This window comes from Rhinopithecus bieti, unplaced genomic scaffold, assembly GCF_001698545.2.
Source record: "Rhinopithecus bieti isolate Rb0 unplaced genomic scaffold, ASM169854v2 scaffold_75561, whole genome shotgun sequence".
NCBI classification, from domain to species: domain Eukaryota; kingdom Metazoa; phylum Chordata; class Mammalia; order Primates; family Cercopithecidae; genus Rhinopithecus; species Rhinopithecus bieti.
In genome coordinates this window covers 383,762-395,842 of record NW_016828330.1, presented here as the reverse complement: position 1 = coordinate 395,842, position 12,081 = coordinate 383,762, and the positions used below count along the sequence as shown (strand labels likewise).

At 37.8% G+C, this 12,081-nt stretch overlaps 1 protein-coding gene across 1 annotated transcript in view; it reads left to right on the top strand.

The window, feature by feature from the left end:
- Positions 1-12,081, top strand: part of BAZ2B (bromodomain adjacent to zinc finger domain 2B) — a 70,103-nt gene that overhangs the window by 34,375 nt on the left and 23,647 nt on the right. Inside the window, 4 exon segments of the mRNA XM_017864465.1 lie at positions 5,241-5,890; positions 6,307-6,580; positions 6,754-6,909; positions 8,233-8,393. Coding sequence (XP_017719954.1) covers positions 5,241-5,890; positions 6,307-6,580; positions 6,754-6,909; positions 8,233-8,393 — 1,241 coding nt within the window.

Sequence of the window (12,081 nt, the reverse complement as noted above, 5' to 3'; positions counted from 1 at the left end):
ATCTTCCTTCCATGATCTTCAAGATGCTTCCTAGGAGCTGGTTTGTGGTAACACTGCCAACTGAAGACGGGAAAGCTCTGCAAGTACTCCTAAGGCTTAGCCGTACTGAATGGGTAGGGGCGCTTGAGCCCTAGAAAGAGGCCATTTGTGATTGAACCTCTCTTCAACCTGTACTGTAAATGCCAGTGTTTTTTGTTTTTTTTTTTTTTGAATATATGCGTATTTATTGATGAAAAGTTTGAGAGTCTAAAAAAAGGAAATATTAATTCTCTTGAATACTTAGAATTCTGAATAAGCTAGATGAAGAATAAAAGGTTTCAAATTACCCTGGCTAAGGACTAGAGAATAATAGTAGTTATAATTGTAGCAATACATTTATATAGGTATGTATAGAAGGTAGAATATTCTCATATATTATCTTGACTTGGGACAATATGAAACATGGCACAAGTATACATATGTAACAAACCTGCACGTTATGCACATGTACCCTAGAACTTAAAGTATAATAAAAATAAATAAATAAATAAATAAATTTTAACATTTAAAAAAAAAAAGAAAGAAAATGTGGAAAGGAGCCCATCATGGAAGGCCTGAATGTCAGGTAAGGAAAAGTGAAAGAAAGGAAGCCAGTTAACGCTTTTATGTAGCAAAACAGCAATTATGACCAGCTCAAACTATTAGACAAGCCTACAGACAGTCACGTGGGCCTGAATTAGGGAACATGTAATATTGCTTAGGTACAGTGCAAGGGCTTTAACACCAATGAATGTAAGAATCATAGGAAAGGAAGACCTGGAGGAAGTTAACACTGAAAAAACAGTAAATAGACAGAGGAGAAGCATATTTAGCAGATGAAGTCAGTCTTGAACGTGCTAGGTGGGAAGTAAAACTAAAGCCAGTGCTTTTACATTTCTTGCTTTTTCTGTTTCGCTTAGAGTTTAGTAAAGTCTCACTGAAAGTTTTAGCTTGCTTCAGTCCAACTAAGGAGAGCCAAAGGAAAGATGTTTCACTTGAACCAAAAATGGTGGACCCCCAGAATCCCGTGAGAACTATTAGGTGAACCAACAGGAGTCAGAGTGATTCTGGTAAAACTCAAGGAGACATACCTTCTTTCCAGTAGCAAACTTTGCTACTTTTAGCATTTGTTTAAATTAGGAAATGCTATTTTGTCATTATGTGCTGCAGTTGCTGCCAGGGTAGTTAATTGAGGAGTACTTCCAATTTTCTCTCTTAGTTGTCTTCCTCTCCTTTCTTCTGCTTTGAAGATGGTTATTTATAGTCATTGACACATGTCAAAGAAGTAAGGACTGGAAAGACCAAGGGATTATATGAGATAAAAGATAGAAAACTATTTAAAATTGAAGAATCTCTTTACACTAAATATCCCATATATATTTTCAAATGATTAAAAGTAATTTTACGGCCAGAGGCGGTGGCTCACACCCGTAATCCCAGCACTTTGGGAGGCCGAGGCATGCAGATCATGGGAAGTCATGAGTTCGAGACCAGCCTGACCACCATTCGAATGTAAAAGTCAAAGATAGTCGTGACTTTTGAAATTACCATCAGCTCAATATTAGATACAAATAAGTCATCAATGAGTATCAAACTAGTAAAAAATGGTGTGTTTCTTATTTGTTTTAGAATATATGACAGCAATTTTTGAAATTTTTTTAGTTCTCAGAATGCAAATATTAGTACTCCCTTACTAGGTAATACATCACCTAAAGTTAAAAGGATTGGAACACACAGGTATATGAGGAGAATATTTGTGACTATTTTCACATGTGCCTAACTGGAGGTAAAAGTATGCATGCCTGCTAACTTTGATTGGGTGCCAGAGATTGTGACTTTTACCTTGTTGAGTGCTGGATATTGTTAAGTTCCTATATTCTTGACATTTGTTTAACCGAGGCACAGTTAAATTATATCCTTGGAAAAGTTCGATCCTTTCAAGTCTTGCATTTAAACGTTGTCAGGCAGAACTAGAACAGTGCTCATTCTAGGGCTGATTATCCCCTGCTACTAAAGCAAGATCCTTCTGAGTACTCTACCCAATGCCTATGAATCTTGAGGTTTCCCACTCTAGTGTGTAGGAACGGAAACTATTCCCAGCCTGTATGAGCACCTGGCACTTTCCCCTCTAATCCTTTAAGGTACTTTTTCCCCCCAAGTCTCACTCATATGTGCTGATCAGTATTTAGCTAAATACTCGAGGGGTTCCTCTGCAGATCACTGGAGTTCTCTGTGCAGCTTTCTCCCTTCCAGAATATTCTCCTGAGCACTCTAGTCGCTTTGGTCTCCCTGAGCTTTCAGTTCCATCTTCTCATCTTAGGGAGTTTGCCAGGCTCCACCTGGATTACTCCTCTCTTTATTGCTGTATCCTAGAAACTATCCCAAGGCACTAAGCTGGGGCAATCACAGGACTCACTGAGTTTGTTTTTCATCTTTGTTATTTGATGTTCAGTTTCCTGCAAACTGTTGTTTCATATATTTTTTCTGTTTCTGGTTGTTTCATACAAGAAGGTAATCTAGTCCCTGTTACTCTATATTGGTCAGAAGTACAAATCTGATGTATATGGATTTAATTTCAACTAGAAACTAATTTGAAGAGAAGGATGTGAGGGCTATGTCAAACATTAATAAAGGACTGGCTGGATAAATTATGGTATACCTATATAACAAAATTATGCAGCTGATCACAAAAATGAACTACAGATGAACTACAGCTACATGTTTTGGAAAGTTCCCTAAGAAATATTGTTAGTGAAAGAATTAAATTCATCCTTTTATTTCATTATTCAAGGAATATTTATTGAGCACCTCCTTTTGTTTTCTTTGGAGACAGGATCTCACTATGTTGCCCATGCTGGACTCAAACTCCTGGGCTCAAGCAATCCTTCCACCTCAGCGTCCCAAGTAGCTGGGACTACAGGTGCATGCCACTGTGCCTGGTTTATTGAGCCACTGTTTCGTAGTAGCCACCATGCTAAGCATTTAGAATCTAATAGCAAGATACAGACATTGACCAGGCGCAGTGGCTCATGCCTGAAATCCCAAAGTTCATGCCTATAACCTGCAGGTGGATTGCTTGAGCTCAGGAGTTTGAGACCAGCCTGGCAACAGAGTGAAACCTCTACAAAAAATACAAAAATTAGCTGGACATGGTGGCGTGCACCTGTAGTCCCAGCTACTTGGGAGGCTGAGTTGGGAGAATCACTTGAGCTTGGTAGGTTAAGGTTGCAGTAAGCCCTAATCATACCACTGCACTCCCGCCTGGGTGACAGAGTGAGACCCTGTCTCAGAAAAAAAAAAAAAAAAAGATACAGACATTGCTCTGCCTTTAAACAAAGCTTGTTGATTTAAATTCTAGTACGTGGGAGGGGGAGGTAATAGAAAATAAACAAACATCATGATTAATGTTAAATTCTGTAAAGGAAATACATAGAATGACATTCTAAGATGAATGGGAGGTCCTAATTTTAGATAAGGTGATCAGAGAAAATCTCTGTAAGGAAATAACATTTGTTATCTGAGACATGAAGGATAAGGAGTCAGTCAACGAAACAGTATCCCATGCAGAGGGAAGAACAAGATCAAAGGCTCTGAGAAGGGCAAGAGCGTAGCATGTTCAAGAAGCTGAAAATACAGAGCAAGAACAGGAGCAGAGTTATCAAGGACAAGAGTGGTGCAGAGGTGGTGGAAGTTTTCAGGAACCAGATTACAGAATTTTGTAGGCCTCAGGAGTTTGGATTTTACTCTAAGCTGCAGAAAAGTGAATAGTAGTATTCCATTTATGTGATAATGCAAAACGATAGTCATAGATAATGTATATATGATTTTTGGGAAGATATTATATAGATGTAATTAACCATGGCTACCCCTGAAGTGTAAAAATAGAGACTGAAGGAATAGGTAGAAAGGCCTTTACTTTATGCCCTTAATGATTGAATATTTTAACTTGAGAGCATATTTACTTTTCAAATTGAATAAAGTAGTGGATTATGTTTTTAAATAGTTCTTATAAATTATTTTTAAAACAATGAGCAAAAATATGAACCAGAAATACAAGAAGAGAATAGCCAATAAACCTATGAAAGATATCAGCTTATTATGACCAAAATAAGCAATCTAGATTTTCAACCTCAAAGACAAAAAATATTGACAGCCTCCAGTTTCAGTGAGGGGAGCACACGGATGCTCTCAGGTACTTTAATATGGATATATTATTGACCAGACTTTCTAGAGGACAGTTTGACAATGTAATTCAAAAACCTCTGAAAGTACACATCTTAGTTTTTCTAGAATTTATTTAAGGAAGTAAATCGGGAAAACAAGTCTAAAATATAGCTAAAAGTCATTATTACAGCATGTTAGAATAGTAAATAATTGGAACAATTAATACATAGAGATTGTTTAAGTTATGATATACTTCATCTGTAGCCATAAAATTATGATGAAGTTAATATGTTTATCGACATGCAAGGTGTTCAGGTATTATCAATAAAACCCTCTAGCAGTTTAGAATATTATGTATGTAGTAGAATTTCTTTCCTAATTATGTGACTTAAGTGTGTATTTCACATAGAGAACTCCTAGAAGTTGAATACAAAAATATAAAGTGTAATTTTTGACTGTGTAAGGCTGTAATATTTTTTGGTACTTTAATATTTTGATTTTTAATTTTTTATAACAAATATATGTTAATGCCAGCCGGGCGCAGTGGCTTCACACCTGTAATCCCCACACTTTGGGAGGCAGAGCAGGGATGATCCCTGCACCGTCAGGGATTGGAGACCCAGCCGGCTAACATGGTGAAACCCTGTTTCACTAAAGAAAACAAAAAATTAGCCAGGCATGGTGGTGCGCACCTTTGTAATCTCATTTAATCAGGAGGCTGAGGCAGGAGAATTGCTTGAACCCAGGAGGCAGAGGTGCAGTGAGCGGAATTCGCGCTATTGGCACTCCAGCCTGGCGGAAGATGAGACTCCAATCTACCAAAATAAAATCAAAAAAAAAAAATATATATATATATATATATATAATATATATATATATATATGTTAATTTTCCAGTGAGTGAAAGCCGTAATCCATAAAAAAGGAAAATACAGGGAGTAATAGGTAATATAGAAAAGTTTAAGTATTTATGCATGTAATTTGATAAAGAGTAATGAAATTTACAGTATTGGTTTGATCTGGAGTAACTGATCTTCATAATGCTTTTTGATTTTGTAGGACTAGAAGAAATTGCAAAAGAAAGAGAAAAACTAAAAAAGGCAGAAAGTGTCCAGATCAAAGAAGAAATGTTTGAGACTTCTGGGGACAGTTTAAATTGTTCAAATGTGGATCACTGTGAACAAAAGGAAGATCTTAAAGAAAAAGATAACACAAATCTATTCCTTCAGAAACCTGGCTCTTTTTCCAAATTAAGCAAGCTTTTAGAAGTAGCTAAGATGCCTCCTGAGTCAGAGGTTATAACCCCCAAACCAAATGCTGGTGCAAATGGGTGCACATTGTCTTATCAGAACAGTGGAAAACATTCACTGGGCAGTGTTCAGTCAACAGCAACACAAAGCAATGTGGAAAAGGCAGACTCGAATAATCTGTTTAATACTGGTTCAAGTGGTCCAGGGAAGTTCTACAGTCCTCTCCCCAGTGACCAGTTACTAAAAACGCTGACTGAAAAGAATAGGCAATGGTTTAGTCTTTTGCCACGAACGCCTTGTGATGACACTTCACTTACTCATGCCGATATGTCAACTGCTTCTTTGGTGACTCCTCAGTCTCAGCCACCATCTAAGTCACCTTCACCTGCCCCAGCTCCTCTTGGATCTTCTACTCAGAATCCTGTTGGCTTAAATCCATTTGCCTTATCACCTCTTCAGGTTAGTACTGCTAACTGTAACTCATTTTTATATTGCTTTATGTAATCTTTGACCCCATGGAGATTTTCGCTCTAGGGGGATTACTCAAATAGTTAAAATATTCCTGCTACAGTTTGAAAACTGAAGCAAGTCAGAATTTCTGTCACTAAGGTTCATTAGAACTACTGATTTCTAGCCTTGGTCTAAGTCTTTAATTACTTTTTAACTTATTACTATAACAGTATATCCAAAAGGAAAATTACTTTGGGGAACAAATAAGAACATGGAATTTAACATTTTGTTGCTAATGTATTTCATTTTCCTCTAATTGTAATAAATGAAAGAATATTTTCAGAATTTGAAAATAATTTCATACTCCAAACATTTTTCCTAACTTCTTAATTTACTTTTCATTAATAAATGTTTTCTTCTTGCAGGTGAAAGGTGGAGTATCTATGATGGGACTTCAGTTTTGTGGGTGGCCCACTGGTGTGCTTACTTCTAATATTCCATTTGCATCATCTGTACCTGGTCTAGGATCAGGGTTAGGGTTATCAGAAGGAAACGGTAATTCGCTCTTGACTTCCACTGTTGCTTTGAGTAAAAGTGAGTCTCCGGTACCACAGAATGAAAAGGCCACTTCAGCTCAACCTGCAGCTGTTGAAGTAGCAAAACCAGTAGATTTTCCTAGTCCAAAACCTATTCCAGAAGGTAGGTACATTGAGATGGTTTATAGCAACTTACTCAGTTTCAGTATTATGGATTCCTATATTGTAACTGAATATTTGATGGTTCTATATGTAGTTAATAAATCTTTTTATTTCCATGGTATCATTTCCTATTCAAACTATTTGTAAAAGATCTACTTATTTATCTTGACTTAGAAATGCAGTTTGGTTGGTGGAGAATTATTGACCCAGAGGACCTAAAAGCTTTGCTCAAAGTGCTACATCTCAGAGGAATAAGAGAAAAGGCATTACAAAAACAAATTCAGAAACATTTGGATTATATTACTCAAGCCTGCATCAAGAATAAGGATGGTATGTACCTAAAAGAGATTTCAGGCCGGGCGCGGTGGCTCAAGCCTGTAATCCCAGCACTGTGGGAGGCCGAGACGGGCGGATCACGAGGTCAGGAGATCGAGACCATCCTGGCTAATACGGTGAAACCCTGTCTCTACTTAAAAAATACAAAAAAACTAGCCGGGCGATGAGGCGGGCGCCTGTAGTCCCAGCTGCTCGGGAGGCTGAGGCAGGAGAATGGCGTGAACCCGGGAGGCGGAGCTTGCAGTGAGCTGAGATCCGGCCACTGCACTCCAGCCTGGGTGGCAGAGCAAGACTCCGTCTCAGAAAAAAAGAGATTTCAGCTTTCTTTCTTGCTTAGTTATTAGAATTAATTATTTTATTCTCAAGTATATTTTAGTACAGTCTACTGGTCCTTCATATTCATGAGTTCCACATCTGTGGATTCAACCAATCACATATCAAACAGAGTCAAAGAAAAGAAAGATGGGTGCATCTGTACTAAACATATACAGACTTTATTTTTCTTATTCTTCCCTAAATAATATAGTATAACAACTATTTCCATAGCATCTACATTGTCTTAGGTACTGTGAGTAACCTAGAAATAACTTAAAGCATATGGGAGGATGTACATAGATTACATGCAAATAGTACACCTTTTTTTTTTTTTGGTGAGAGAGTCTTGCTCTGTCACCTAGGCTGGAGAACGGTGGTGCAGTCATAGCTGACTGCATTCTCAAAGTCCTAGGCTCAAGCAATCCTCCTGCCTTAGCCTTCTGAGTAGCTGGGACTACAGGCACATGCCCCCACACCCAGCTAGTTTTTTTTATTTGATGTAGAGACAGGGTCTCACTATGTTGCCCAGGCTGGTCTTGAACTCCTGGCCTCAAGTGATCCTCTCACCTCAGCTTCCCAAAGTGCTAAGATCATGAGCCACCACTCCTGGCCAACACCATTTTATATAAGGGATGTGAACATCAAAAGGTTTTGGTATTCATGGGGGCGGGGGGTGGTCCTAGAACCAATTCCCCACAGATAACAAGAGAGAAATGATATCTTAATGCACTACTATTTTTTTCTGTTTTACTCAACAAACTATTTATCTTTTTTAAATTGGTGTTACTGTCTTGTAATTTTTTACACCTGCAGACATATTGTTTTATGTTTCTTAGCATGTTTCTACTTTTAAGAGTAAGCTGTGTGTATATACACAAGTGCATTTGTGTGTGTTAAGTTAGATGTACATGGCTCCCCTAGAATTTTATTCACTTTCTGGAAGAAATCTCTGAGGAGAAAAACTTAATAAGTGGATTTTAAATTAATTTCTTTTAAATGTAGTTGCTATTATTGAACTGAATGAAAATGAAGAAAACCAAGTAACTCGAGATATTGTGGAGAACTGGTCAGTAGAAGAACAAGCAATGGAAATGGATTTGAGTGTCCTTCAACAGGTAGAAGATCTAGAAAGGAGAGTTGCATCAGCAAGTTTGCAAGTGAAGGTAAAATCGACTTGGAATAAAATCTGTTTTTAGGATAATGGAAGGTAACTAATGTTTATTACATGCCTAATATATGCTAGCTAATGTGCTAAATGTTCTTACTTTATCTCGTTTAATTCTGAAAACAATCCTGGATTAATTTGCCCCATCTGGTAAGGAATCAGGCTCAGAGTAAGTAATGTGCCAATGGTCATATAGTAAGTGCCTAAATGTGCATTTAAACCAAGTCTGACTCCAAAGCCCATGTTCTTTTTAGTAATCTTGCTACCTCCTTAATGGTATTCAGAAGTATTATTTCTGATGTGCAGTTCTTTACTACCAGCAGAATTCCAGTTTCACTGAGATGAATGTGATGATCCAGTACAACATTCTCAATAGAAGTTATCAAACTCCTATTGTAGTGTTTCATATAAGACCATGAACTTCCTTATATACAAGCCATGTTATGTGTCAGACTTTTACACTATATAGTTTAATTTGGAGACCAATATAGATATATCCAAATATATGTTATAGAGCATTATGATATACTGTCACATGCACATATACCCTACATATATATGTAAAGTTTTTATATACTGATTTATTCATTTCTTCATGTATCTGCTGGACATTATCATATCACAGGTAATGATCAGAACTGGTTTCCAGTGAACAAACAGAAGGAAAGCTTTACCCTTGTGCAAGAATTTTTGGTTTTGTGAAGAGGCGTATAATGGTCTCCTTAAAAGCATGAAAGGTTTAGAACCTGCTAAGGTTCTGTTTTGGTTTTTGTTTTTGTTTGTTTGTTTGTTTGTTTGTTTGTTTTTTCTTTTTTTGAGATGGAGTCTCACTCTGTCACCCAGGCTGGAGAGTAGTGGCACAATCTCGGCTCACTGCAACCTCCACCTCCAGGTTCAAGTGATTCTCCTGCCTCAGGCTTCCAAAGTACATGCCATGACGCCCCACTCATTTTTGCATTTTTAGTAGATATGGGGTTTTGCTACGTTGGCCAGGCTGGTCTCAAACTCCTGACCTCAAGTGATCCACCCGCTTTGGCCTCCCAAAATGCTGGGATGACAGGCATGAGCCACTGCACCTGGCTAGAACCTGCTAAGGTTCTAAAGGTTTAGAAAACTTAATCTCCATGTAATTTGATTTGAAATGCCTTGCTTTATTCAGAATGAGAAATTTATGGCATAATGCTATCCTATTTAATAATTGAGATTTTGCTTCATAATTAGTTTAACATAGGCATTTGGACACTTTTAAGGATCTCAAAAAATGTAGTTTTCCAGAGCTAATAAAATATACCTTTCTTGTGACAAACATAATTACCAACCTTGGGAAGCAAAAATTTATTATCAACTATTGTGCTATAATACAGTATATAATACAGTATAAAATGGTTCTATAATACAGTATAAAAGAGCCTCATGTATTGTCATCTTTCTGGCATCTTCAACAAATGAACCCTTTCACACTATTTTATTTTCTGGAGAAATGAAAATTATTCCATTTAGTGCTGGAATGTTTTAACATGTTTTTGGATCACTTATGTTACACATTTCACTGAAAATAACAAACCTGTTTAAATTATCATGGTGGCACAGAATCATCAGTATGAAGATCAATTATTAGACAATAATTCCCTCACGAAATGAGAAGAGGTTTGGCACCTAACCTAAATTATCTTAGTGTGCTTTGCTTTTAAACTGCTACATCCACTTTCTATAACCTGTGATTGCCCTTTCAGATTGTCAGTTGATACTACTTGGTGATTTAAATTTGATTGGTTCCACAAGAACTATTTTCCTCCAGCTTTTTCCCAACTCATTTGCCAATTCTAATTGACAGTTGGTTGGGAAAGTGTATCATCAGGCTTTTAAAAAATATGTGTAAAGTCAGAGTGTGGGCCTGAAACATTTTCCTGAAGACATACTCAGATTTTGGTCCTTTGGCCTTATCACATTGCTGGCTGCTTAAGTGTTCTTGGCTGTGTTATCAGTAGCTAAGTAGAATTTGCTTCATAAATCGTTTTAAATTCATGAATAATAATGTACAGTATCATGGAGTACATGGTGATGTTTTGGTACATATAATGTATACTGATCAGATCAGAGTAATTAGCATATTCATTATCTGAAACATTTACCATTTTTTTCTGTTAAGAATAATATCCTCCTTTAGCTACTTGAAACAATATATATCATTAACTGTAGTCATCCTACAGTGGTATAGAGCACTAGAACTTATTTCTCCTACCTACCAGTAATTTTGTTTTTTGTTTTTTGTTTTTGACACCGAGTTTTGCTCTTTTTGCCCAGGCTAGAGTGCAGTGGCGCGATCTTGGCCCAGGCTGGAGTGCAGTGGTGCGATCTCAGCTCAGGCACCGCAACCTCCACCTCCCGGATTCAAGCGATTCTCCTGCCTCAGCCTTGCTGAGTAGCTGGGATTACAGGCATGTGCCACCATGCCCGGCTAATTTTTGTATTTTTAGTAGAGACGGGGTTTCTCCGTGTTGGTCAGGCTGGTCGGGAACTCCTGACCTCAGATGATCCGCCCGCCTCGGCCTCCCAAAGTGCTGGGATTACAGGCGTGAGCCACCATGGCCAGCCAGTAGTTTTGTATTCTTTCACAAACCTCTCTTTATCCCTCCCTGCCCCCACTTTCTCCAGCCTATAGTATCCTCTGCTCTATTTTTTGCTTCTATGAGATCAATTTTTTTTAAGCTTCCACATGAATGAGAATATGCAATGTTTAACTTTGTGTGCCTGGCTTGTTTCACTTAATGTCCTCCAGTTCCATCTATGTTGCCTCTAATGACAGGATATTTCATTCTTTTTTGGTTGTATAGCATTCTGTTGTGTATTTTTGCCACATTTTCTTTATCCATTTATCTGTTGTTGAACACCTGGATTCATTCTGTATTTTGGCTGTTGTGAATAGTGCCGCAATAAACATGGGGATGCAGATGTCTCTTCAATGCAACAATTTTCTTTTCCTTTGGATAAATTCTCAGTAGTAGGATTGCTGGATTATATGATAGCTCTATTTGTAGTTTCTTAAGGAACCTACATACTGTCCTTCATGGTGGCTATACTAGTTTACATTCCCACCAACAGTATGTAAGAGTTACCTTTTCTGTGCGTTCTTACCAGCATCTCATTTTTTTTTCTTTTTTTGGCAGGGGGACGGAGTTTTGTTCTGTCGCCCAGGCTCTGGAGTGCAGTGGCGCGATCTCGGCTCACTGCAAGCTTTGCCTCCCGGGTTCACGCCATTCTCCTGCCTCAGCCTCCCTGGTAGCTGGGACTATAGGTGCCCACAACCATGCCCAACTAATTTTTTGTATTTTTAGTAGAGATGGGATTTCATCGTGTTAGCCAGGATGGTCTCGATCTCCTGACCTCATGATCCGCGTGCCTCAGCCTCCCAAAGTGCTGGGATTACAGGCGTGAGCCACCACGCATGACCTTTTTTTTTTTTTTTCCTTTTTCTTTTTTTATAATAGCCATTCTAACTGGGGTGAGATAATATCTCATTGTGGCTTTGATTTGCATTTCCCTGATAAGTAGTGATGTTGAGCATTTTTTCGTATATTTGTTGGCCATGTATATGTCTTCTTTTGAGAAATGTCTGTTCAGATTATTTGCCCATTTTTAATTGGATTTTTTTTTTTTTTTTTTTTTTTTTTTTTTTTTTTTTTTTT